Below are 25179 nucleotides of genomic sequence, written 5' to 3'. Positions count from 1 at the left end.
ATAAAATGGGGGGCAAATGCCAAGTGTGACTATTTACATTAAGCACACTACTAAACATAACAAATAATTATTTGGCTTTTTATTTTCAACCCCAGAGTTTAGCAGCTGAAGAATCTGAGCTACGATTTAGACAATTAACAAAAGAATACCAGGCCCTCCAAAGAGCATACGCCCTCCTGCAAGAGCAGGCTGGAGGCATCATTGATGCTGAGCGAGAAGCCAAGGTTGGTACTCAACAGCAGAGAGAGAGCTGTGGATTTGCTGAAAGAGCTCAATTATTAATTTACTGATAGAATAAAGGGACCCGCAGAGCCTTAAGCAAGAATTCAGATCATGAAGATCAGTTAGGAAGATACTTGTGTCTTTTTTAAAAAATGCTTTTCTGGGGCTGGGGATTTAGCTCAGCGGCATAAGCGCCTGCTTTGCAAGCAGGCAGTCATGAGTTCGATCGCCGGTACCGACAAAAAGGAAAAAGATTTTTAAAAAATGCTTTTCTTTCACTTGTTGTTGAGTATTAACAAAGTAACAGGAGAGAAAGGAAAATACTGAAGGGCCATTTTGCTCATTGAGATCTGGAATTTTGACTTTGTCAGGCTCAAGAACAGCTGCAAGCAGAGGTGCAGAGGTATAAAGCCAAAATTGAAGACTTGGAAGCAACACTGGCCCAGAAGGGACAGGTAGGCACTTGGCTGCCAGCTCTTCTGCAGACACACACCTCCCACCTAACCATCCACTAGCGCGCCCTGTACATGGGCACATGCAGGACACAGCTTGGCACTCTGTAGCAGCCCTTCTCAAGCTGTACCTACCTGAGTGCTCAAGTCTGTATTCCTGTCCTTCGTGTCCTTCTGGCCTGAGTGCAAGCTCAGACACAAGGACACTAGGACTCAGACAGAGGAAACTAGATTGGACGAGAGAGAAAGAGGCCATACAAATAGCCTAGAGATGTCACAAGCTGCCAAGACAAAGGACCCAGCCCACCCCAGCTGCACTCTTTGCCTCTGTGCTACATTGATGGTTCTGCATTTTAATGTTTTCCATTCATATGTATCCAGCCTGTGTGCATTCTGACCCTTTTCACTTTTTGCCTGTGTGGTCACTTCTGAGTCCCCAGAAGGCTGGTCCTGGATTATTCAGACTGGAAGGTAGGGGTAGTGAGTGGAATGGAAGGGGGTGACGTCTTGCTGGCAATTTCAGCTCCAATAGTTTCAAAGAAGTTGCTGGCACGAATGGGTGTCACTTACGAGTCCTTGGCAGGCAAACAGATCGCTGGAAAGAAGAGAGCTCTGGCCAAGTGGTTTGAGGACACATGCTCTTTCGTGCCACTCTGAAATGCTGACTGCACAATATTCTTTGTCAAACAGGATTCACACTGGGTAGAAGATAAACAACTTTTCATTAAGAGAAACCAGGAGCTTTTAGAAAAGGTATGTTGGGCGCAACATCCCAGTGGGGCAGAGGAGGAAACACTGAGCAATCCAGGAGCAGCAGGGGGTGCTCTCAGGAGTGGCACAGGGGCCAGGGAAGGGGAGGCTTTTCCAGTGCTGCTCTGTGCTTTGCTGAGTGCTCAACTGCATTCCTGTCACCACCATCACCATCGGTTAAGTGGCATGTGTGCATGGCTCCGCGTTGCGCCTTGTGCAGACTCGAAAGGAAGCAATCCTTGAAACCCACTGATCCGTTAACCATATATATATGTATGTATGTATTATACACACACATATATATATTTACCCACACACACATGTACATGCACACATCCTGTATGGTTGTTCCCCTAAAATAAAATTGTACAACTATTATTTTGTGCAGAGAAGTGAAAGAATATGACACAAATCCACATTTAAGCTAGCAAAGACTATATTCTCACTTTAATCTTTTTTCTAAGCTCAGTTGTTTTTATTATGTCTTTAAAATTTTGCATCCACAGCACAGAACAGCAGGTCCAGAAGTTTACTCAACGAGCCAACATAGAAACGCATGGTTTAGGCCCAATTGATACAATCCGTTTTGGCTGCTAAATGTAGCTTTTTGGTGGTACATAAATATGAGGGGACATTTTAAGTGCAGGTGGCTTTTCCTTTAGTTTATAACTTCAAAACATCCAGCAGAAGATAATCATCTTGTAGTATCTTTGACAGAAAGAGAATTTAAAAGTCCAGTTGAGTAATGGAAATGATTCCGTAGGTTAATCCAAAGTACTTTGGAGTTATTTCTGCCAAGATTTTCTATGTTTGAGGAGTGACAAAAATCAGCTACAATGCCCTGGTCAGCAAGAGAAGGAAGGGACAGGTTTGCTTGTCCTCCTTCCCCTCTAGCCTGGAAGAACTGACTTTCTGTCTTTCTCAGTGCACAGTGTGAGGTATAGATGAGGTACAGGAGTGGCTGAGTATCCAGAGTTGAGAGCTGGTGCTCCTAGGACGATCACAGAAATGTTCCTTATAAAGAAACGGGGTCCCAGTCTGTGAACTGAAACCCTCAGAAGCAGCAGTCTCCTCAAATACCCCCTCACTAATCCAATACAAATTCTAGAAAGTAGATTCTCTTTTTACAATTTTCATCAGCTTACACAATCTTAGGAAAGTTTAGTAACACCACAAGTAACTAGCATAAAAAATACTGAGTTGATTTCGCTATTTAATGTCACATAACTTTTCATTGTGTATCCTCTTTGTTTTCCTATCAACCTGAGATGCCTGGTAACAAATGTCACTATATTTCTTTTTCATAAGAAATGATTTCCAGGGCGAGGGATACCGCTCAGCAGCACAGGGCCTGCCTGGCAAGTGCGAGGTCCTGAGTTCAAGTCTCAGTACAAAAAATAAATAAATAAATAAATAAATAAGCAAGCAAAAGAAATGATTCCTAGTAAATCTTTAGATGTTTTTGTTGTTCAAAAAAGAAAGTGTTGAGCTTTGGTTTCTTATAAGTAAATAGAAAGCAAGAGTGACACTAAAGCTAAACATTTTACTTTAAGTTTTAGGTTTTGGGAAATAAAATTTAATCCTATCAATTTAAGTGTCTCCATTTGTATTTCTGAACTCAAAATGTTAAGCAGTTATTTACTGTATGTAACACCCATCCACATAGCTACTGTGAAAGGAATCCCAAACCTATTGCAGTTGGTGAAGTTTGTATGATTCCTTAAATCCAAAGACGACTTAGAGTCAGACGTTTTCCAGGGAAGGAGACCCATTTTAAGCTCAGCTAACTCAATTCTGTGCCTCATGGAATTGTACTATAAGAAAGTCCACAGGGAAACGGAAGGAATAGTTGTCAGTTCAGAACAGGTGGACTGGGGAAAGATCTTACAGATGTCAGATGTTAGACCTCAGTGCTCAAAGAAGTGTAGGATTTCCTGTGTAGCAAGGGAGTGGAGAGCCCTTTTTTCAGAGAGACGATGACAGATGGCTCCTGAAACTGTCATTTTGTAACATAGATAAAGGAGTTGAATCCTGGGGTGTATGATCACATGTGAATGTGCAGAGGAAGCCATCAATAACATGAAATTGGACAGCTAGGTAATAGCCAGATCATTAAGGTTTTTCAATTCCACATTAAAGAGTTTGGCTTTATCTTATATATAATTGAGATTCCAAAAAGTTTATTTATGTCAGAGCTATTTTTAAAATATTATTGTACATTTAAAAATTTCTAAGATAGTAAATGTCAAAGCTATTACCACAAAAAAGTCGATTATCTAAGGTAATGGCACATTAATTGGTAGGATTTAATTACAGCACATATTTACAAATTGTGCCATCTTTTTGTATCCTGTAAACTTATACAATTCCAAGCTGTTAATTAATAATAAGGAAATATTTTTCAGGCAGCTAATAACTCTAAAAATGCAATGTGTCCGTCTCCTTCACATACCTTGCAGTTAGGTTCTAGTGTACCGTGTCAGATCCACCACAAGGTATGTGAGTGTCTTAGATTTGTTATTCACAGGAGGCCCAGACTTCATCCAGAAACAGCCAAATATCCCGTATTTTTCTCCTTGACTCAAAAAGTCATCCAACAGAAGGGTAACCAGCAGGAAAGCTGGGGGCTCATTTCATTCACATCTCTCATGCTTTATTCACTGAATCAATGAGCACTAATCCATGCTTGCTTTGCAAAGTTGTAGTTGCTTTGTGCAATGCTCACCTAACTTCAGGATTTACTTTATTAGATAGAAAAACAGGAGGCAGAGAATCACCGGCTACAGCAGGAACTTCAGGATGCCAGAGACCAGAATGAGCTGCTGGAGTTTCGAAACCTAGAGCTAGAAGTAAGGAAATGATGATCACAGTAAAAGTAATCACTCAAAACTTGCACTGAGCACTTAAGGGGCCAGGGACTGAAGCAGGCATTTCAGATTCTTATTCTTTTTTGGACTCCTTCAAGATTTGGTTGCTGAGGCAGCTGAGGCAGGGTAAATACCTGCTCAAGTCACTTGGTGGGTGAATGAGGGAATATTGAGGTAACTCAGAACTGTCCACCCAGACTATTCCTCGGTTGCAGTACCTTAATAGATGAGTCTGATGAATGATTTTTAAATATTTTAACTAATCAATTCAAACTTTATCATTAGTTGTAAACTTCATCATTGATTGTAAATAATGTCCATCTTTCATTGAATTTTGACTCATTAAAATGAGTCAAGGATTACATTTCAAAATGTGCTAAATAAGAATACTTTTACAGTTAATTTTAAATTTTCAAGTAAACAGTGTAGCCCATAATGTATTTATACAGAAAAAGGCTAAGAAATGATGTAACTTTTCTTAGAAAGTAACTTGATTAATTGGGCCAGATTTCAAGGGTTCATGGGGGGGTGTTTATTACATAAAACATATTAAAACTTCAGATGTCAATTGCGTCATGCAGACTCTGGCTGAGGATCTGGTTGAACATATACTAATACATAAAAGTAGAAAAAAATTCTCCACTCAATTTTCCTGTCATTTCACCAGTGGTTTCTTCTGAAGACCACTTCAAATTTGATTTGAATAAAAGGTTAGTACCTGGTATATGTCAGTGAAAAAGTGTAAGTCATTTTCTGTAGCCTACATTTCTTGCTCATAGAGACTGAGTGGATTAAGTAGGTGAAAGGCTGTTTGCTACCATACAACCTCCTGGCAAAACTCCTCTGTGATATCTGAAAATTCTAAATATTCATACAGTTTAAAGTGGAACAGCACTTCCTTCATTTCCCCTGATCAAAAAATTTGCAAGTATAGATGACACTAATTTTTCTTTCACAGTTCATAGTTAACTAGTCAGGTTTTCTACATTAAATTTAAGCATGAACATCTTGAGTTTAATGACATATTGGTAAACCAGAAATAGCATGAAGAGAGGGCTAACTTAATATTTAATTGATTTTGTTTTTTAATTCTCATATATTCTTCACTGTATTTCAAGGAGAGAGAGAGGCGGTCCCCTCCATTTAATCTACAAATTCACCCATTCTCAGATGGTGTGAGTGCTCTACAGATCTACTGTATGAAAGAAGGTGTCAAGGTAGGCAGACATTGGATCTTTTATGTTTGTAGAAATTAGAAAAGTGGGGTACTCAAAGGGGAAGGATGCCCATGACTTTTTTGTCTTTCAGCCACTGGATGTCATTTGATACAAACCAGATAGGAAATGAAAATAGTCACGTTGGTTGGAAAATCAGTAAAACATAAGATAAATGTGTGACACGTATGAATTGTAATAGCAAAGAACTTGGAAGCCATAATCATTTAAAACAAAGTAACCAAGAATATCACATCCAGGTGGCATACACTGTAATCCCAGTACTCTGGAAGACGAGGTAGGAGGATCCAAGTTGGATCCCAGTCTGAATGACTTAGCAAAGCTTAAAAATATAAAGGGCTGGGGATGCAGCTCATAGATAGGCTTTGAGTTGAATCCAGCACCATACACCAAAAAATGGTAAGAATCAACATACACATTAAGATAATTAGCCTTAGTTATACAGGGGAAATGAGAAACAAAAGTCAGTGCATCAAGAAGCAATTTTCAGGTTGCCAGATTAAAAACATCCTTGCTAAGTCTCTGTTCTAACTTTGGAATTGCATTGTGGAATTTGTTGTCATGGTATTTCAGAGTTAGAAAAGGCCTTGGAAATCATCTAGTTCTTTCTCACTTCTGATGTTTTTAAGGAAGATTTTTTTTTTCCATTTTAAGAGGGCTTATGGCTTAAAAATTGTTGCTTGTTAGATAACACGTAATACTGGAGTATTTTTTCAATACTGAGTGGACAAAAGTGGCTGTTTCCCAGAAAATACACTGCCCTCCAATGGAATGCAATCGCGTTGTGGATCTTTCTTCCAGATGAGATGCCTCCGCTATTCCTGTGTCTCCTTCACCTTCTGCATGGCCCTTCCTAATCCCACTCTGAGCTGCCGGGTACACCTGCTTCCGTGGCCCCTCCCTAGCTATGAAATAGACCTAGATTTTCCCTTTCCTGGTTGAGGGCTCTGCTATACTGCTGTTTGCATTTTAGTGAGAGGAGGAAGTGGTACCAATGAGGTTTAAAATGTAAGAAATTAAAAAGTAAAATTGTACTTTCCTGGGGGCTGGGGATTTAGCTCAGCAGCATAAACACCTGCCTTGCAAGCAGGTGGTCGTGAGTTCTATCCCCGGTACCTATTAAAAAAAAAAAAAATTCTACTTTCCTGTCACATCGAAAACCATTTTTGTGGTACCCAAACTTCTGTCACTATGTGGAAATTTACAAATCAAACAATTTGCATTCAATATTGATTAAATAAAAAATGGTATTTACCTTTTCCTTAGATCTTCAATTCTTAGACACAGCACAAACAACCTAATCCGGAGGATATAACTTTTATTCAAGAGAACTATTTTAGGTGGACTGTCACTCCGTTAAACACTCCAGTACCTGAATAAAAACAAGCTGTTTCCCCGGAAGAAACTCATGCTAGCCATCTGAATCAGTGAATATCTACGATAGTTTTCTACATGGCAGGCAAAATGCAACCAGACTTGTATTTCACTAATTAAAAAGACATTGACATTGTTATTTATACTTCTTTTCTTTATGCCTGAAACCTTTTACAACTGGAAAAAAATTGAAATTAGAAGATAAAAAGTTGGCTGGGGATTTAGCTCAGCGGCATAAACACCTGCCTTGCAAGCAGGCGGTCGTGAGTTCGATCCCTGGTACCGATAAAAAAAAAAAGAAAAAGACAAAAAAAAAAAAAAAAAAGATAAAAAGTTAATGACCATTTGCTCTGTCCTTCCTTCATGCTGCACAGATTCCCAGTCTCTTTATCCTCCACATCAGCCTATGAAATAGGTATCAGTAGCTCCATTTGCACCTGAGAAAGCTCTCCAAAGTTCATACATCTTGGAAGAAAAAATTGAAAACCGTTTTCCCTGATTAAAAACAACCTGAAACATCTTGTCTAACACAGCGTTCTGGCGCTGGGGAAATGAAAGTCTAGTTGTGTGTCCTTGGCTTGAATACATCTCCTTGATTTTGCAGGATGTGAACATCCCTGATCTCATAAAGCAGCTAGATATCTTGGGTGATAATGGGGTAAGTATGATGAAGTACAGATACAGTAAAGATACAAATTTGTCTAAATATAGGTAAAATATACTACCCAGTATATCATATATAAAATAATAGCAAGTGAGATGCTATATTCACTTAAAGACATAGCTCTCTGGAGAGAATTTATAATGTGTCAAACAACCTGCCAGAGATCTCTAGAAGGCAGTAAAAGAAATGGGACATGGTCAAGTGCTCTTCATGAGTAGGTCTCTGGTTTGAATGCCGACCACATCTGCAGTGATTAAAACTAATTTCCAGCTGACTGTTGCCTGGAGGCATCCAGTGTGAAATTAATCAGTCAGCCAGCTGCAAATGCTGCTAAATGCTGGGGTGGCTGCAGCTTTATAAAAATGAACCAGAACGCTATTGTCCTTTTTCCTTATAAAATCTCCTTCCAGACAGGGTCAAGGCATATTAACTCAGTGGGAGGGTCATTCACGGAGATGAATGGCACATGTAGATGAAAGGAGTCAACGTTTTTTTCCCTTGAAAAATTATCAAAAAGGGAAGAATATCAATGAAATTACATCAAAACTGCTAAGAAGTGACTGGTCTTTATTTCATTTTTTTTTAAATAATGTAACTGCTCATACAATGACAAAAGTCAAACCAGTATTAGGGAGAGATTCAAAATCACATTTAATGTGCCTGTTTTGGGTTTTGGAATTCACTCTATATTAGGAGTTATTCTAAACAATAGGAATTTGTTAAGGTTCCATGCATGAAAATATAGTAATTGTTGGTGGCAGTAGCTCTTTTCTATAGCATACATATCAGAAGCATGTTGAGCTTATGGTCTTTCTTGTTTACTTTTATAGAATTTAAGAAATGAAGAACAAGTGGCCATAATTCAGGCCAGCACTGTGCTGTCCCTAGCAGAGAAGGTAAGGAGTCATTCTGACTTTGCAAATCATCTCTGTGTCTGGCCTAAGGTGTAAACAATAGCGTAGGATGTGAAAAGCATCCCTTTGGCACAGGGCCCTTTATTGCTGAATGCGTGATAAATGTGACACAGTCCAAACACAACGAGAATATCCCTCAGAAGATTCTACTCACTGGTTTGGAATGGATCATTTTTACCCGCCCTCACAACAGTGGATCATTCTTAGGGCATGAGAAACCTTCTGGAGCACATTATGTCATCGAGCCCTCCATGCTGGGTAAACTGGTAAAGTGGAGCATCACTCTCAACAGACTGTGCTCAGATGTGTGCATATCCATTGTTCCCCACTGGGTCTGGGTTTGCCTGTGCCTTTCTGTAGTCTCATTCTGAAAGCCCGGCACCGAGACTGGCAGAAGGAAGGGTAACGCTGCAGTGCTGCCCCCTTGTGTCTAAACCTGGTAAATGCGAAGTGGAGAGAAGAGGTGCATGCGGATGGAGAGGAGCGCGCGGGTCACGTGGGCGTGTTTGGATGAAATGGAACTCCTCATCAAATACCTAAAAAGCTTGTCGAAAATTAAATTAAAAAGTGAACAAATAATCAACTTTCTCCAATCTGAAATGAGGAAGTTCTCCAAGTCAAATGACAGCTCTTTCACTTAAAATAACATACGGGAAAAAGAAAGACATAAAAGTGTTGTTATAAAATAAAAAGATAGTTAAGAAACCTTGAAGTGATATTTTATATCCAGTTTTAAGCAAACCAAGTACTTCTTAAAGTCATTTTTCCATCCAGATACCAGATGACAAAGAAACTTAAAATTAGTTCTCAAAGTGTAACATTACCATGCCTTCATACATACATTTTTCAAGAAAAGCTGTGTTAGAAACGTACATTGAAGTATTCACATCTGAAACGGCATGAGGCTGGAATTCGCTCTTCAAAAACCCTCCTCCCTCAGAGCTGACTCACAAACTTGATGAGGTTTCCTCTCCACTTCCCCGAAGACCCCAGCACCACGTGGTCTCTACCAGGAGGTCCGAGTCCAGACCCTGGCAGAGGGCTCGCTGAGATGCGGCCCTTACCTGTCCCTCCATCACCGCCTTCCTTTGCTCCCTGTCTTTCTCTTTCCCTGCACCTTCTGCTTCTGTCCCTGTCCCCGCTCTGTCTCCTCTGTCTCTGTATCCTCAGTCATCTCCATGGGTAGCTGTCTTTATCCACTGATCATTTCCCTGTTTTGTCTACCAGAGGATGTTCCCAGTTTTCCTCTTTCTACCTTCACCTGGCCGCGTCTTAATCACTAGACTTCCCTGTGTGTGAGAAGCAGTCCCGCTCACCTGAGCCCAGTTCGGTTTCTAGCTCTATGTTCCCGCAGTTACCTGGGCTTCTGCTCCCTGCACTTGACAGTTGTGTTGCAGAAGGCCCCTGCCTTTGTAACACCTCCTGTCTACCTTCCACTAGACTGTAAGTCTCACGAGGGCAAAGGCTTCTATTGCTTCTCGTCTCTCTTCTCACTTTCCATCAGAACAGCACATACAGCAGGTGGTCAGTAAGTGTTTTTCAGAGAAGTAAATTAGTGAATTCATGGGTGTTTATAAAACACTGTTCCAGCGAAACAAAGGGAGACACAAACACAAAACACCAGGTTTACTCATCTTCTTCAATACAAGAGTGTTCTGCTGTAGGGTATGCCTGTCAGCACTGCTCAACACCCGGAACCAGTTTAGACTGGGAATAATATGGGGTGATCCTGCCACATAAGTGCTTATGTATTGGATCTCTATCAAGTTCAACTTATACATCAGGAAGACAGTTGGGCATCATAAGGAAGTCTGTAGGTTCTGGAAGTCCTGACTGCTTTTTTTGCTGTATCAGTTTTATAGGCTGAAAAATTACTTTGTTCCCTGTGCTCCCCTGAACCTGGAGCTATTGACAGTCATTGAGTCCCATCAGCTTGGAACTTCCTCCTCATTTTTTCCAAATACCTTTTTATTTTTGGTACCGGAGATCGAAGTCATGACCTTGTGCTTGCCAGGCAGGCACTTATGCCGCTGAGCTAAATCCCCGGAAGATATCTGTCTTTCTTTAGACCTCAGTACAACTGTCATTTCCAAGAAAGCCTACTGTGTGTCCTGTAGCGGCGGGAAAAGCCTTGGTCTTGTTCACCATTACAGCCCCGAAGCCTCGCACAGTGGCTGATAAGGAACTGTTGTCAAGGCATGCCCTTGAATGAATGATACACGGGAGACTACATACAGCCTTGGTGCTTGAACTAAGAGACAAGAGCCCCTTAGATTTTCACATTGGTTCTCAGCCTGCCTTATGAGAGGGAAGGGGAGGACCCTGAGCCCCTAGGGGAGCAGCCTACAGTATATACACCATACCAAACAAACGCATCACCCACTTTTCTCTTCTCACCCCACAGTGGATCCAGCAGATTGAAGGAGCGGAGGCCGCCCTACACCAGAAAATGATGGAATTGGAAAGTGACATGGTGAGTCCAGAGACAGGTGGCGTAACAATTAAAGAGTGTTTGCAAGGCAAACGGAAAATGAAAGTTGCCTCTGGCACTAATGAAAGTGTGTGACCTTCCTATAATTTTTTGTACAGAAAGATATTGAATGTTTTCAAATTGTGTTAAGATGCACAATTTAAAATTTGAGAAGTATCCATCAAACTTTAAGCTATAATCTTTCAAGTAAGTATATCATATTTCTAAAACTACAGCTAGAGAAAAGTGAATTAGATAGGTTTTTTTCCTTAAACAACTCTTCTGGTTACATGTAGTTACAAAGCAAATATAAGAGCAATAGAGGATGCCAGTCTAATTAAAGTTCCCAAACTACTTCCCATGTATTCGGAGGGTCATTATCAAGAAGAGATTTTCCAGAACTGATTCAGAAAGTGACAAGAATGACAGGATAAGTGCATTCAAAGAAAGGGGGAGAGTTTTGAGAGGTTTAAGATTAATGCGTCTTTTACTCTACTAAGTTGTTTTTAACTTAAATATTTACTAGATATTTTGAACAGATCTTGTCTATGCAGAAGATTTGAAAGCAGGGTCTAGAAGAGGTGCTTGTATACCCACTCTCATAGTGACAGTATTCACAATAGCCAAAAGGTTGCAGTAACCAAAATGTCCATTACTGGGTAAATGAACAATCAAATGTGGCGTGTTTTCTAATGTAACTCAACCTTAAAAGGGGGGCAAAAGCTAGCCATGGTGGTGCTCACTTGTAATCCCACCACTCTTTGAGGTTGATGCAAGAGGATCACAAGTGTGAGCCTGGCCCAGGAAACTTAGCAAGACAGGGAGACCCGGTTTCAAACTAAAAGGGCTGGGGACATAGTTTAGTGCAAAGGCCATGGGTCTGAATCCCAGTATCACAAAAAATAAAAAAGTGGGGGAAAAAAAGGAAAAATCTGACACAAACTAAAAGGGGTATGAACTTTAATAACATGTGTAAGTAAAATAAACTAGTCACAAAAAGATAAATGCCAATAATTACACTCATGTGGGGGTCTACAGTCAATGAACTCATAGAAACGGAAAGTAGACTGTGATTATTAAGGACTGAGACATGGAAAAACAGAGTAGCTTAATAGAAGTAGTATTAGTTTGACAAAATGAAAAACTTCTGGGCATTGATTGTATAACAATGATTTTGCCTCACGTTGCTGAGTTGCACACATGATAATTGGTAAAGTAATAAATTTTATGAGTGTTTTAGCACACTTTTAAAAATTAAACCCCCAAGTACAGATATTCTTAACTTGCAGCAATGTATACCATTTTATAATAAGAGTTGGTAAATATCATCATTCTTATTTAGAAAACAATGCATTTGATTCCTATCGGATGAGAAAATATTATAGTAAAAACTAAAACTTGTGATTTTATGACATGTCACAGTTTATAAATAATTTGCTTGCATTTTGTACAAGGTTCATATTTTACCAAAACATTAATCAAAACAAATAATAGAAACAGTTTGTATTGAGATTTACCCTTGAAACCTCTTTGAATGCACAAATGTTAGTATGTCAGTCAGCTTGTACCAGGTACGTTCTAGTCAGAGATGATCAGGAACCCAAGGAGACCAGGAAATCAACAGCAAGATTACTGCGTATTCTCAAAAATATCAACATAACTGACCTTTCCCCAGGGCTAGAAGAGGTTCTGATTGCTTCAGTTAACACCCAGAGAAATAATTGACTCGCACTTGGTACTGTTTTACATAGATATGCAGTTTTACGTGCTGATGGCAGGAAGCTCATGAGATGAAAGGACAAAGGAACTGAAAAGAAGCCAGGAAATGTCAAATTTATGCCTTCCCGCTCACACCAATTTTGTGCGAGTGCTGACAACTACTCACTAAGTGTAGGAGGGCCAGAGTCACCACCTGCTCTTCAAGTAGTTATCTGTCTGTGTCTTTGCTAATTGAACACGGATTTGAACAAGTGAATGGTGTTTATTATACAGTCATGCTATGTTACACTTCAAACCGTTCTCACAAAAATGTGCTATCAAAGCATACAGTCATCTCTTACTGGCCGTGGAAGATTGGTTCCAGGACCTGTAGATAGCTCAAATCACAGGTGCTCACGTTCACTGTAAAAAACAGGCATGATATTTGCATATGGCCAACATACATCTTCTTGTATACTTTAAGTCATCTCTAGATTACTTATTATACTTAATGCTATATAAATAGTTGCAATGTTATAGGGAATAATGAAAATAAAATATCTGTACATGTTCAGTACAGATGTAATTTTTTTTTTTTTTGTCTTTTTCCTTTTTACTGGTACCAGGGATTGAACTCACAACTGCCTCCGTGCAAGGCAGGTGCTTATGCTGCTGAGCTAAATCCCCAGCCCCACAGATGTCATTTTTTTCGAATAGTGTTACTCACAGGTGTTTGAGCCCCTGGATGCAAAGCCAGTATGTATAAAGGGCAGGTGGTATCTACACAGACAGATGTATTATTTTACACTTATCTTGTTAAAATCTGTACTTAATCATATCCCTGGATTGGCAAAAAAAATCATTTAAAGCATCCCATGCGGAGTTTCATTATGTCTTTTATGCTTCTTTCTATTGATTTTCAGATTCCCTTTGAGACTGTGAAAGTTGAATCATTTTCTAAAAGACCAAAATCTATGACTTTACAAATACCAGTGATTTGTCTTATGTTGGAATTAGAGAAGACAATAATAAATACAAGCTATGTATCACTTTCTGATTAACTAAGCTCTCAGTATGACCCTTTATTATAGGAACAATTCTGCAAAATAAAAGGATATCTGGAAGAAGAACTAGACTACAGAAAACAAGCTCTTGACCAAGCATACATGGTAGGTACAATAAGCAACAGAAATCAGAATGTGTGTGTTTACATGTTATAGAATGAGGCATCTTTAATTTGCTATGTCATGTATTTAAAAAGACCAGGGCATGCAAGTAGCTTATTTATTGGTTTATAGATCTAATTTTAAAACAAAAACATCTTTCTCTCTCTTTGTAATATGCTTATAGTACTTCATAACTATACTTTTTAAAAAATAAGCATTATTAAATAAGAATTAGATGAAATACGTATCAGATGATGTGCGTCAAAGAAAAATTTTATTAAATCTGATCAAGTCATTTGGAAGTCTAATGTAGTGGTAAAATAATAACTTATTTGACATTTGTTGAGCATATTTTAATTAATTTATGTGTCATAAGATCTCTATGAGGTGTAGGTAACATTGTTACTCCAAGTGAGGCTTAGACAGTACGAACTTTACCTAAGTCGGTAAGTGGTTATTATGCAGAGTGGACTCGATACTTCAGGCTTGACCCAGTGCAGCCACAGTGAGCGAGGCTGTGCTGGTAAAAGGGTTCCACCTTTCTCACTTCCACAGAAGGTTATGCTGATGAAACAGTATGCTTGCTCTGTTCCCCTCTACCGAATTCACAAGCAAGATTCTTCATGTTGGATTACAACTTATATTCCTTCTCTCCTTGTGCCCTGCCCCTCTCCATAGAGGCAGTGAATCAACAGCAAAAGAACAAACTAGATGAACATTTCAAGAAGTTGCTAGCAGAGGTTTTCATGATGCTTTCCTGGAAGCAGCTTGGGTCACTTTGGGGTAAAGAAGGAGACATCCCCTGCTAGGAACAAAGATGACTCAGTCTTCGCCCTAGAGAATGAATGCATCATCCTGCCAGTGTTTCATGGGAAAAAAGACAATGACAATTGGTCCCAATTAGCAAATAAAGAAGCAAGTGATTTTCCTTTACTTCCTACCCTTCCACACTTGTCTCTTCTACTTATATGCAATAAAATTATAATGAGTGTTTATGAGTCTTACTCAGAAAATCATAATTAACATTAAAATGTTTAGATGTGCTTAATAAAGGGCAAGACTAGGAAAGCATCCCATATCTGCACATGTCCAGTCACTCTTGTGAAAATTATATGGAATAAGACTATATTTTTTTTTAAAAACTGAGAAATAAGAGAGAGTAAACTCTTCAGCTATAAAAGAGAGGACCCAGAGAAATGTTTATGCTAGAATAAGCATAAATCTCAGTGTACAAAAAAAAGAAAAACTGACCAGTCCTAAGACTAGGCCATTTTTGGACCATATTTCCCAATTTTTATTTCAACAAAAAACATGGAGATCATAAAGAGGTCTTCAAGTACAGAAGATTATTATGTTAAAAAGTAGTGACATATTGTTGATGAAAATATATATCTCTAATTTCCAGTATTTTGTTCCAGTTTAGACCACTTATTTCTGAAAGTTGGGTCACCATGTCAGATGTTTTCAGATGGATGTTTCCTGAAACACTGTCAAGTGGAAGAGCAAAACCTATTCCCAGTTACAGATAAGAATAGAAGGCAGTATAGTTACCGTATCAAAGGGCTTTCTGTAGATATAAAGCATATAAAACAGATAAGATACTAAGAAAGAAAACAAATTTCCCCAGGCTGAGAAATTCACGTGTTATCTGTATGATCTTTGTATGCTATCAGAAAGGGAATGTTCCAAAGGGGAGTTGGGCTGGAACAGCTTTGGAATTTCCTCTGTTGCTACAATCAGAGAGACTAAGCATTGCCTCCACGTCCATATACACTACACGTTTGTGCATTCCCAACACCACACATCAATGCTCAGTTCCAAAGTTAGACTTCTCTAATTCTATTTGCCAGAGAATCCAGGAACTAGAAGCTACTTTGTACAATGCTCTGCAGCAAGAAACTGTTATCAAGTTTGGTGAATTATTAAGTGAAAAACAGCAAGAGGAGCTGAGGACAGCAGTAGAAAAGTTACGGCGGCAAATGCTCAGGAAGAGCAGAGAGTATGACTGCCAGATTCTCCAGGAGAGAATGGAGCTCCTACAGCAGGCCCACCAGGTAGGACTGAGTCCCTGTGTCTATGTACGTTCACACAAAACACATGCATGTAGAACAAACCACATGGTATTGCTACAAGTTTGGAGAAGTTCTGATTTTCAAAGGCTGAAATGAATACCTGTTGCTTTCCACTGTCACTAAACACAGGATGACAGTTTCATCAAAATTCAATCCTGAGAAAACCGACATTTCAGCAGCGTTGCACAATGTCATCATTGTTAGAACTACTTTATTGTGAAATATCTTTTGAGTGTCATGGAGCCTGGCTACTCCTTATGCAGAGAAACATGTCACTGTGTCTCCAGGGAAAAATAGTGATTCTTCTTATTCATTCTCGTCCATAACTGAGCCTCATGCAATAATCTAAACAGAGGAAGAATACAAGGGCATCTCTCTCTATTCCTAGAGCAAACAGCAACAGCAACAAAAGCTGCTGTACACTCCCTGGCATTTGCTATATACCAGGAACTAAACTAAACTATGTTTACATCACTTCATTTAATCTTCATAATAGCCCCAGACAGTAAGTATTATTATTGTCCCAGCTTTGGAGAGAAGAGCTCTTAGGTTAGTTGCCCAAAATCATACAGATAGCAAGGGACAGAGCTAGGATTATGGCCCCAGTCTGTCTTACCCCAAGACTGATAGGTATAACCACTACACAGTGTGGTCATATATAGTTTAAGACATCTGTGGCATCTGTGATTTATCTAAACTAGCAATATTCAAACGAGCATCCAGTACTAATTTCCAACCAAATACTCAGTTCCAGTTCAGTTGTTCATTCACGTTATAGTTTGACAAATAAAGACAAAATCCTTGTTTAAAAAGCAGATTCATTAAGAATTTTAGAACTTAAAGTGCCAGGCTAGCAGTCAGTGTTTAGACATGCAACAAGCACTGGTGTCGATCTAGTTGGGAATATGTAGGAAGTAAGAATCATGTGATCATCAGAGATCAGAGTGAAGAGAAAAGGAATGGAGGTTATTTTATGACATCGATAAGAACAATCCATGAGAACTGACACTCATCCCCACTCTTCAGATACGGCCAGGGGCTTTGCATAGCTTTAGAGTCTAACAGTTTACCCAAATTAGCAGGAAATTCTGAAGTCATTTGTTCCGAAGGCGATACACAAATGTATATTTCTATCGAGATACATTCAGAGTCCATTATGAAGATCTGAATTTTGACACATCGTCTAAGTTTTTTTAAAGAAAGAATAAAAATGACAATACAGAATTCAAAACAAAGTAATAGAAGGTTAACATGGATTAATATAGCATGCATTATCTTCAAAGTAGTTGTACGGACAGCAAGATATAGGCATGAAAAAATGATCATACTATAAACAGTGAAAACACAAACTACTTTTTGAACAGCTAGCAGAGATCTTTCCCTTTTCCCCAATCTCTGTTATTCTTTCCTTTTGAGTAGTTTCTTTCCTTTTCCCTTTCACAATATCTACTATACATTTTAGATTTTAAAAGGCTGTAGTCTATTACTTCACCGTACTGCTTCACACACTCTTTATTTGATCAAGGAATAAAAATGTGTTCTGCCCAAACTTAAGTCTATTCAAGTATCATTTAATTAATTTTTTAAATTGGAAGTTATATCATGGAACTGCAGAAGTGTTTCTTATTAAGGAATAGTAATAGACATCTAAACTTATAACAAAAGTCTTTGTTATCCCATCTGAGTCTCTCTTGAACTAGTGGACTGATGTATTTCACTCCCAAAAGAATTACATTTGTCCATAATAAGTGATCCAGCCTGCGTGAATAGGCACATGTTATTGGGTAGCCTGGGAGAGTTCCATTGACATTTTCCATTTCTGAAACAAATATTCATTAGAAATATGCCTTACTCAGTTGTTTTCTTACTCTTCTTCTCTCTTAAACATTGACTTAATTTCAGAGAACTGCTCTAGAAAATATTGGCCATATATAATTATGTAAGGGAGTCTAACAACTACAGCATACCACTAACCATTTATTAGATGTTTTTGCTTGGATGTTTCAGAGTAATATCAATTGTTGTCCTTGCTCTTTGCCTCTTTTCCAACCTGCCTATTTTAGAATGACCTTATCCCAAATTACTAAGGCTACAAATATTGGATTCTTCTCCATTGTTTCCAAGATTTAGGGTATTATGACATCCAAACAGCATTTCCTCCCAAAGCACTTGTGAAACAGGTTGGATTTGTCGATGTCTGTCACCACAGCATGTGGACTTTTCATTTTTGCATTTTTGCAGTTACTTCCAGTTGCTTCCAGATGCCTTCTGAGGTAACCCAATCGTATTATCTATACATTTAGTTAAACATTTAAATGTGTTTCCTAGTGCTAGACACCACACTATAGAAAAGGAAATCTTCATCAACAAAACCTTCACAAAACATATGAGACCATCATGAAGAAAAACAATTATAATATCCCTTTAAAATGTAATTTTAAAAGGCAACTACATGTGATATGGGGAAAGACTTCCTTTTTTCTCTCTCCAGTCAACAATGTCTATCATCATAAATTCTTCTCACCTCTCTTAATAGTACATTCTTGTTCATGATCCCCTTGGTCCCACTTGAATTAAATCCTATGCAGATTTTAAAGATCCTCTATTAATTGGCTACCACTCTCCCAGAACCCAGCTTGAGAAAGTTTCCAGTGCATGCTTTTCTCTCCATTCATGGGAACTTTATGGTCCCACTTGGATCATAATTTTTCACCTCCATATCTTTGTTTGCATGACTGCTTACCCTTAAAGTGACCTTTAGCTGTCATTTCATTTATTCTATTTTTCTCATTTTTTTTTCCAGTTCTAATTTTTGAAGCTCCTCTCTCTGATTAACAAATGGGAGCACAACAAATTCTATAAGTTCTTGGAACAAAACAGTTAACAGTCATAAGATTGGAACAGTTGTGCATGTTAGTGTCTGGTGATCTGAGGAACTCTTGAAGATCACTATGTAAAATAACAACCCTAGTTATGCTCCTACCACCTTGTTTTGAAGGTCTATATTGCCCGTGTTTCGGGCTCTTTACTATTGTTATTTGTCTTTTTTGTTTCGAGATTTTTCTTCCCTCTAAAACAGAAAGGATAGGTATACATGTAGAGATTTATATATGCATAGAACTTCTCCTAAACAGTTTATGAGAATTGATTATATAATGCATGATGAAATGAACAGTTACTTTGAAGAAAAAGAGACATTATGGTATCCATTGCTGATACCATATCATAATGTTGTGCCCAGTAATTCTATTATTCTTTGTTCAGAGTGATTTTAGTCGGTTTTGTTTAATTTCAACACACATGAAGGTATAGACAGCTATTAGAAGAGAATGAAATACATTATGGCAACCATTGTTGACTTCCCTATTGTCTGGTTTTGAAGGCCTATAATGCCTTCATCACTCTGTTCTCATCAGTTTAATACTATTTTGTTTTGTATAAATTCATTGTGTGTGAAGATACGATCAACTATTTAGAAGAAAACAAGAGACAATATGATAGACAGTGAAAAGCTCCTGTTTTCTTGCTTTGAAATCTGTGTCACTAACATTTTTTTCTTCTGATCTGCTTTGTTCTGTTTTGTTATTTTTTGGTTTTACTCTCTTTAAAATAAAATTTTAAAAAATGGGAGCACAGATTGCTGTGGGAAATGTATATTTCTTTTTTCTTTCTTTCTTCTATTTTTTTTTTTTTTGGTGGTACCCAGGATTGAATTCATGACCTCACACTTGCCAGGCAGACACTTATACCACTGAACTAAGTCCTGGGCCCTGGAAAATGTGTTTTTCATGCTTTGCTATATATTTATATGTAACTAAACACTGAGGGTCTTCTGGATGCCAAGTGTTGGGAATTGTCGTGGGGAAAAAAGATAGCAAAGTCTCTGTTCTCATCTATCTCATAAATAGAAAGGAACAAAGCCACAGCACAAATGAACAAAAGCCATGGCAATTTCCCAGAGTACCAGTAAGTGCTATAAAGAAGACCAGAAGACCGTGCAATATGTACATGAATTTGGAAGTACAATTAGCCACTCTGGATTGGCTAGTCAAGGGTATCCAAAGATATCTAAATCCCAAGGTAATAACCACACAAAGACTTTGAAAAAGGTTCCAGAAGATAGAAAAAAAGATCAGTTTCTTGAATGGGCACAAGTTTAGCACATTCAAGCAACAACAACCAAAGAAAGCCAGTGTGGAAGAGTGCATTCAGTCAGAGAAAGGCTGATTAGAGTAAAGTTAGAGAGATATGTAAAGGCCATATCGTGTAGGACCTTGCAAAAGTTTGGGGTTGTTCTGAACACAGTTCAGCTTACTTTTTCTCTTTTCCTAAGAAGAAACCCCTTAAACTCAGCTAACTACTGTGGTCATTGTAACATTTTAAAAGTTCTCATGGCTGCTGTGAATGGGCTTAGGATGAACAAGAGGAAGAGCAGGTACCAAACTATCTCACCAGATCTGAAAAAGGGGGACTGTGACTTGTACTTGGTAGCAGTAGAGATAAAAAGAAGTAGGTAGGAGAGGGTTCTATTTTGAGGTGGACGAAGCTCCCTGTGGAGTTGTATAGAAAGGGAATGAGAACAAAAAGAAATCATGCCCGTATCATATAATGTAGCATAATTGATTCATTTAACAAATACATGGGAACTGCCTTTCCATGCCAAACACTGCACTAGGAACTTGAGATCGGTGACAAACTCATATGTGGCTTTTGTCACTCTTTACTTTTTCTACTTAATTTTTTTATCCCTGTGTTTTCAATTTTGTCTTTCCACCTGGATCTCATCATTTTTGAGATCAGGAACCAATGGATGCCTGTATTCTCCATTGCATTCAGGATAGTCCTGAATGTGGTTAAGAGATGTCCAACAAGTATTGCCTTGGTGGCCAAATAAAATACTTCAATAATCTCACCTATTCATGTTTCTCTCAGTAAGAATCTTACCTCAATGTCCAGGAGTCATGCCAAGGAATTGTTTACACACTCAAGATAGAAGTTTCTGGAAAGTTTATCCCTTTGCTTTGGAGCACAGGCAGAAGCACTGAAACACACAGCAGCGCAAACATCATCCATGTACACTCCTGTCACATGCACCTGGCCAGCACTCACTGCCCTTTCAAGGTCAACTCTGATGATCTCAGCCTGACCAAAGCACACCACTCCCTCCTGCAAAGCCCTTACTCAGCTCTTTTCCTTTAGGGTATGTTTTCTTAAGCACAGCACTGCTTAATTGATGTTTTAGGTCAGATAATTATTTATTATGTTGGAGCAGGAATGGTGCTGTCTGTGCATTCCAGGGTAGTTAGTAGCATCCTTGGTCTCTACCTATCAGATGCCTGTTGCAAATACCCTCCCTTATGACCACAAAAAAGTGTTCATATCATTACCTAGCACATTGTATTATAAAAACCTCTTTGTGCTATCACCCCATTTGGCTTCCAGTTTTTCTCCTCAAGTTCTAGTCCTCTATTTCTGGTTTGTTTTCCCCAGCAAGCATCGTTAAATAACAAGCTGACACTGTATGATCATCTAGATGAACACACACATACCTTTAGGTTGGCAGCTGTAATCATGGAGTTTTATTTTACTTGTAAAATGAATAATTGTGTAATCAATATCGTTATACAGTCCATACTATTTAAATTAGTAGAATCTGGTGACATCGTTCACAGGTAAGTACAAAGAGTCCTAGAAGTTTTGTGTCTTTACAATTGTTTGTGCTAATTTTGTTATAACTTTTCCCCTGGTTTATCATTTCCCTTGGGATTTTTAAAAACTCCACTCTGTTTTATGAGAACTAGTCAAATTGTGTTTGTGAGGAAATTCTACCCTGAAATAGGGCTGACAATAAGTTAAAAAGAAACCTTAGAAAAAAAGCCAGCAGGATTATTTGTGTTTGTAAACATCAGCTTTGGCACTTGTACTGCACTAATAAGTCACAAAAATTCTCAATCCCAAAGCTTAAGGACACAGCTTGTTTTTTGCTCACTCTTTCTGGGACAGTGACATAGTGTCCCCACATCTGACGGCAGCTCACCTTCCCCCTGTCACCCAGTGCCATGTCCTGGAGCTGCCCCTCTCTCCTGGGAAATGAACGGATCCCTGCAGATCCTTTGACCTGAGGAGTTTAAAACATTTCAAAATATAATCTGGGGCTGTAATTTTCCACCATCGCTGTGAGTAATTTTTGAAATATAAAACACGCTTCTAGATGTGGAAACATGTATTTTGTCACACTTCCAGCTACTAAAGACTTTAAAATATTTACCTGTTTTGGTTTGGTGAACAATTTCTCTGCACAACTTAACCCCTACTAACACTTTCACATTTTCCTTTTCTTTCTTCAGAGAATTCGTGATTTGGAAGATAAAACAGATATCCAGAAAAGACAGATAAAGGACTTAGAAGAAAAGGTATGTGTTAAGCTCAGTATCTGTTGCTTTTTGCTTATACTAAGAAACCAATGTGGACTTTATTGTCGTGTTCTCTGTCTTCTCTGTTGCTGTGGCCCTGGCAGAGGCAGGTGTAGATACGGTAGTCGCCTTCCTCCAGGCTCCAGCCTGAACCATCGGTGCCCTCAGCTGCACACCTGGGCCATTTGTGTTCATTCTTAGTCTTCTCTGTAATTATTTTTCTTTTCTCGGTTTCCCCTACTTCATCTTTGTTTCCCTTCCAAGAATGCCTTCCAAGTTTTGTTCCTGTGCTTTTCTCTTTCTCTTAAAAATCTTTAGTTCCTTAAAAAAAAACTCCTTATTTATAACCTGCCCTCATCCTCACCTACAATTTTACCCCAACAAAAAAGGCCAGAAACTGAAATTGATACATGAAAGGGTCTGAAAGAGAAACTGCTTTTCCAAGCCAGCCAATCGTTTCTGGAAGAAAAGATGGTGGTGGGTAAAGAAAACACTTGGAAATGGGTGTGTGGTAGGAGAAGCAACTGCAGGGCTGATAGGGATACAGAGCCAGCTGCTGTGAGCTAACGGTCCTGCATCGTGAAGAGCTATCGTGCCCAAGGTGCTTGGATCATCCCATGAGGAACGCAGAAAGGACAGCACAGAGCTTTTCTCTGGCACCCCCGTCTTACTAACTAGAAGTCACTACCTGAACATCTAGACTAAAAAAGTACACAGCTCTTTTGCAACATCTCCCATGGCACACAAGAAGAGAATGGCAAACCATCCACCATTCTTGAGACAAGGGTCAGAATTTGGTTCATTCCACACAGATACCTCCAAAATAGCCATTATCTATAGCTACCCACACATGTGAGTTCAGAAAGAGTTGGTGGAATCTAATAGCCAGACTGCCAAGCACCAGGGTCCAGTCCAGGTGTCTTCAGATATCATCTGACCTTGGTAAGTGACTGTACCTCTTAATGTCTCAGCCATTTCCATAAAATGGGATGACAACACTTGTACTCACCCCATCTTAGATGGCATGAGCAACAAATTGGGGCAAATGTGAAAAGTTAGGAAACTAAAGCTAAAAACTGTTTAAGTCCAACTGAAAAATACAATTACAATCTGTTCCACCCCTACAGTATACATCCTCTCAAAAAGTTTCAACTCAAATCTTCCCTCATTTCTCAAGTAGTCTGTTTTATTCTACCCAAACTGAATGTGGGAGAGGTGAAATACACTAAGTCAATAAATAAAGCCCATTTTTCCGGCAATGGACAGGAAGACCCACAGAAAGCAGGGGCAGCTACCGGCTTCCCTGACCATCCAAAGACACCCTGATGTCTTATGTTTCTGACACTTATGAATGCCTGCTCTTGGCCAGCCTTTCTGTTCATGGATAAACCTTAAAAAGAAATCATGGCTTTTCCATCCCAGAAATGTTATACCATTCACTTACTAGTCAGTTGAGGCTGTTAAAATCAGATGGAATTCAACTACTAATGGTACCACTATGGCCACTACAGCCCCTTTCTAAGTGGAACCTATGGAAATTTCAGGGAAAGGAGAATTAAAATTATGTTCATGATCAAAATTTAATATGACCATTTTCACAATGCTTTTGCTCAACACATTGTAGATCTGAACTTCTCAGATATGGATGATGTTGCAGTGATTAACTTAATGAAAAATAAAGGCTCTGTAGTTACTACAGTATATATCACACATAAAATAATAAGCTAAGCCATTTACAAACAAACTGGTTGATTTCTGAAGAGAGTTGAGAGAGAGAGACAGAGAGAAATTCAACTAGAGATTCTGTGCACTTGACCCCTCTTCTACTCTCAGTTCAGTCTAGTGCAAACTACAGATCATTTATGTCAGAGACACGCCTCATTCCTTCTTTTGGAATCCTTGAACACTTTCTCAAGATAAATGAAATTTCCCTTTTTTGTTGCTAATTTTCATGCCCACAGTTAATACGAGTCAGCTGATAAGTTGTCTTAGCCCTGTGTAGTAGTTTATCACATCCAAAGCACTACCATTGCCATCACATTGTTTGATTCTTGTAACCATTTTATGAGACAGAAACAGCAGATGTTATGATACTTTTTAATACAGATAGTAAAACAGTGGATCAAAGAGAGTAAACAGATAATTTTGCCTAAGATTATCTAGCCAAACTTGCACATCAAGACCAAGTTCAATGAGTTTGACTCCAAGTGTCTTGAGTTGCCTGCCCATCCTGTTGCAGTGATAAGGATTTCATTAAAGATGAAGTAGTTGGAAGCTTTACATTTTGTATCTTTCTGTAGCTTCTCCTAGATGGCTGTATCCTGAAAGAATTAACAGAAAAAGAACAAAGTTTGTGCTTTTCAGAGTACAGAATAGTCATCAACACGTGGGTCTTTGCACCATATTGGTAATATTTTTGCAGAAGTTGGCTATAGTGAAGTGAGAACCTTACAAGCAGTAGCAGTAAAGTAAATATGCAAATAGCATGCAAAATACAAGAACAGCAACATAGACCCTCACTCAAAGATGCTTCATCCACCAGGAAGTTCCTGGAATGTAAGCAGAACACTTATGGACTCCGTAATAGTCAACTCCAAGGAGATGCACACTTTTGTAAAACTGACCTGAGCCATAGCCTTTTATAATTAGCACACCATTGATTATACTTCAGGGCTATAGAACACATGCTTCCTTGCCAAGCTATCTGCTTCTATCATGAAACTGACACAAGCCAAATAATGATCAGTCTGCTTCAGAATCAGGGCAACAAGAAGAACTGGCAGCATTGTTTGAAATGCCCATTGATGTAGAATGGACCTCACATGGCCACTTGCCCAGGACTCACCTAGATCATACCTGTTGTCTCAATGTAATTACTAATA

General features: G+C 38.8%; 1 protein-coding gene and 1 long non-coding RNA gene across 5 annotated transcripts in view; one reads left to right on the top strand and one right to left on the bottom strand.

Annotated features, from left to right (window-relative positions):
* Positions 1–25179, top strand: part of Jakmip2 (janus kinase and microtubule interacting protein 2) — a 163088-nt gene that overhangs the window by 128037 nt on the left and 9872 nt on the right. For 2 of the 4 annotated variants that reach the window (XM_063232329.1, XM_003477322.5), the window contains exons 10-20: positions 96–224; positions 594–677; positions 1365–1427; positions 4175–4273; positions 5410–5508; positions 7505–7558; positions 8395–8460; positions 10883–10951; positions 13738–13815; positions 15663–15866; positions 22232–22297. In XM_063232329.1, the coding sequence (XP_063088399.1) occupies positions 96–224; positions 594–677; positions 1365–1427; positions 4175–4273; positions 5410–5508; positions 7505–7558; positions 8395–8460; positions 10883–10951; positions 13738–13815; positions 15663–15866; positions 22232–22297 (1011 nt within the window). The remainder of the gene's footprint in view (positions 1–95; positions 225–593; positions 678–1364; positions 1428–4174; positions 4274–5409; positions 5509–7504; positions 7559–8394; positions 8461–10882; positions 10952–13737; positions 13816–15662; positions 15867–22231; positions 22298–25179) is intronic. The other 2 variants (XM_063232330.1, XM_005006979.4) reach the window with 1 other exon arrangement.
* The window catches only part of LOC134471921 (uncharacterized), a 43665-nt gene continuing 42866 nt past the window's right edge, over positions 24381–25179 (bottom strand). Inside the window, exon 6 of the long non-coding RNA XR_010041666.1 lies at positions 24381–24618. This is a non-coding gene — a long non-coding RNA (uncharacterized LOC134471921). The remainder of the gene's footprint in view (positions 24619–25179) is intronic.

This window comes from Cavia porcellus, unplaced genomic scaffold (assembly GCF_034190915.1).
Source record: "Cavia porcellus strain 051 isolate PalLab524CR breed Dunkin Hartley unplaced genomic scaffold, mCavPor4.1 scaffold_21, whole genome shotgun sequence".
NCBI lineage: Eukaryota > Metazoa > Chordata > Mammalia > Rodentia > Caviidae > Cavia > Cavia porcellus.
This window is presented reverse-complemented; position numbering and strand designations above follow the sequence as displayed.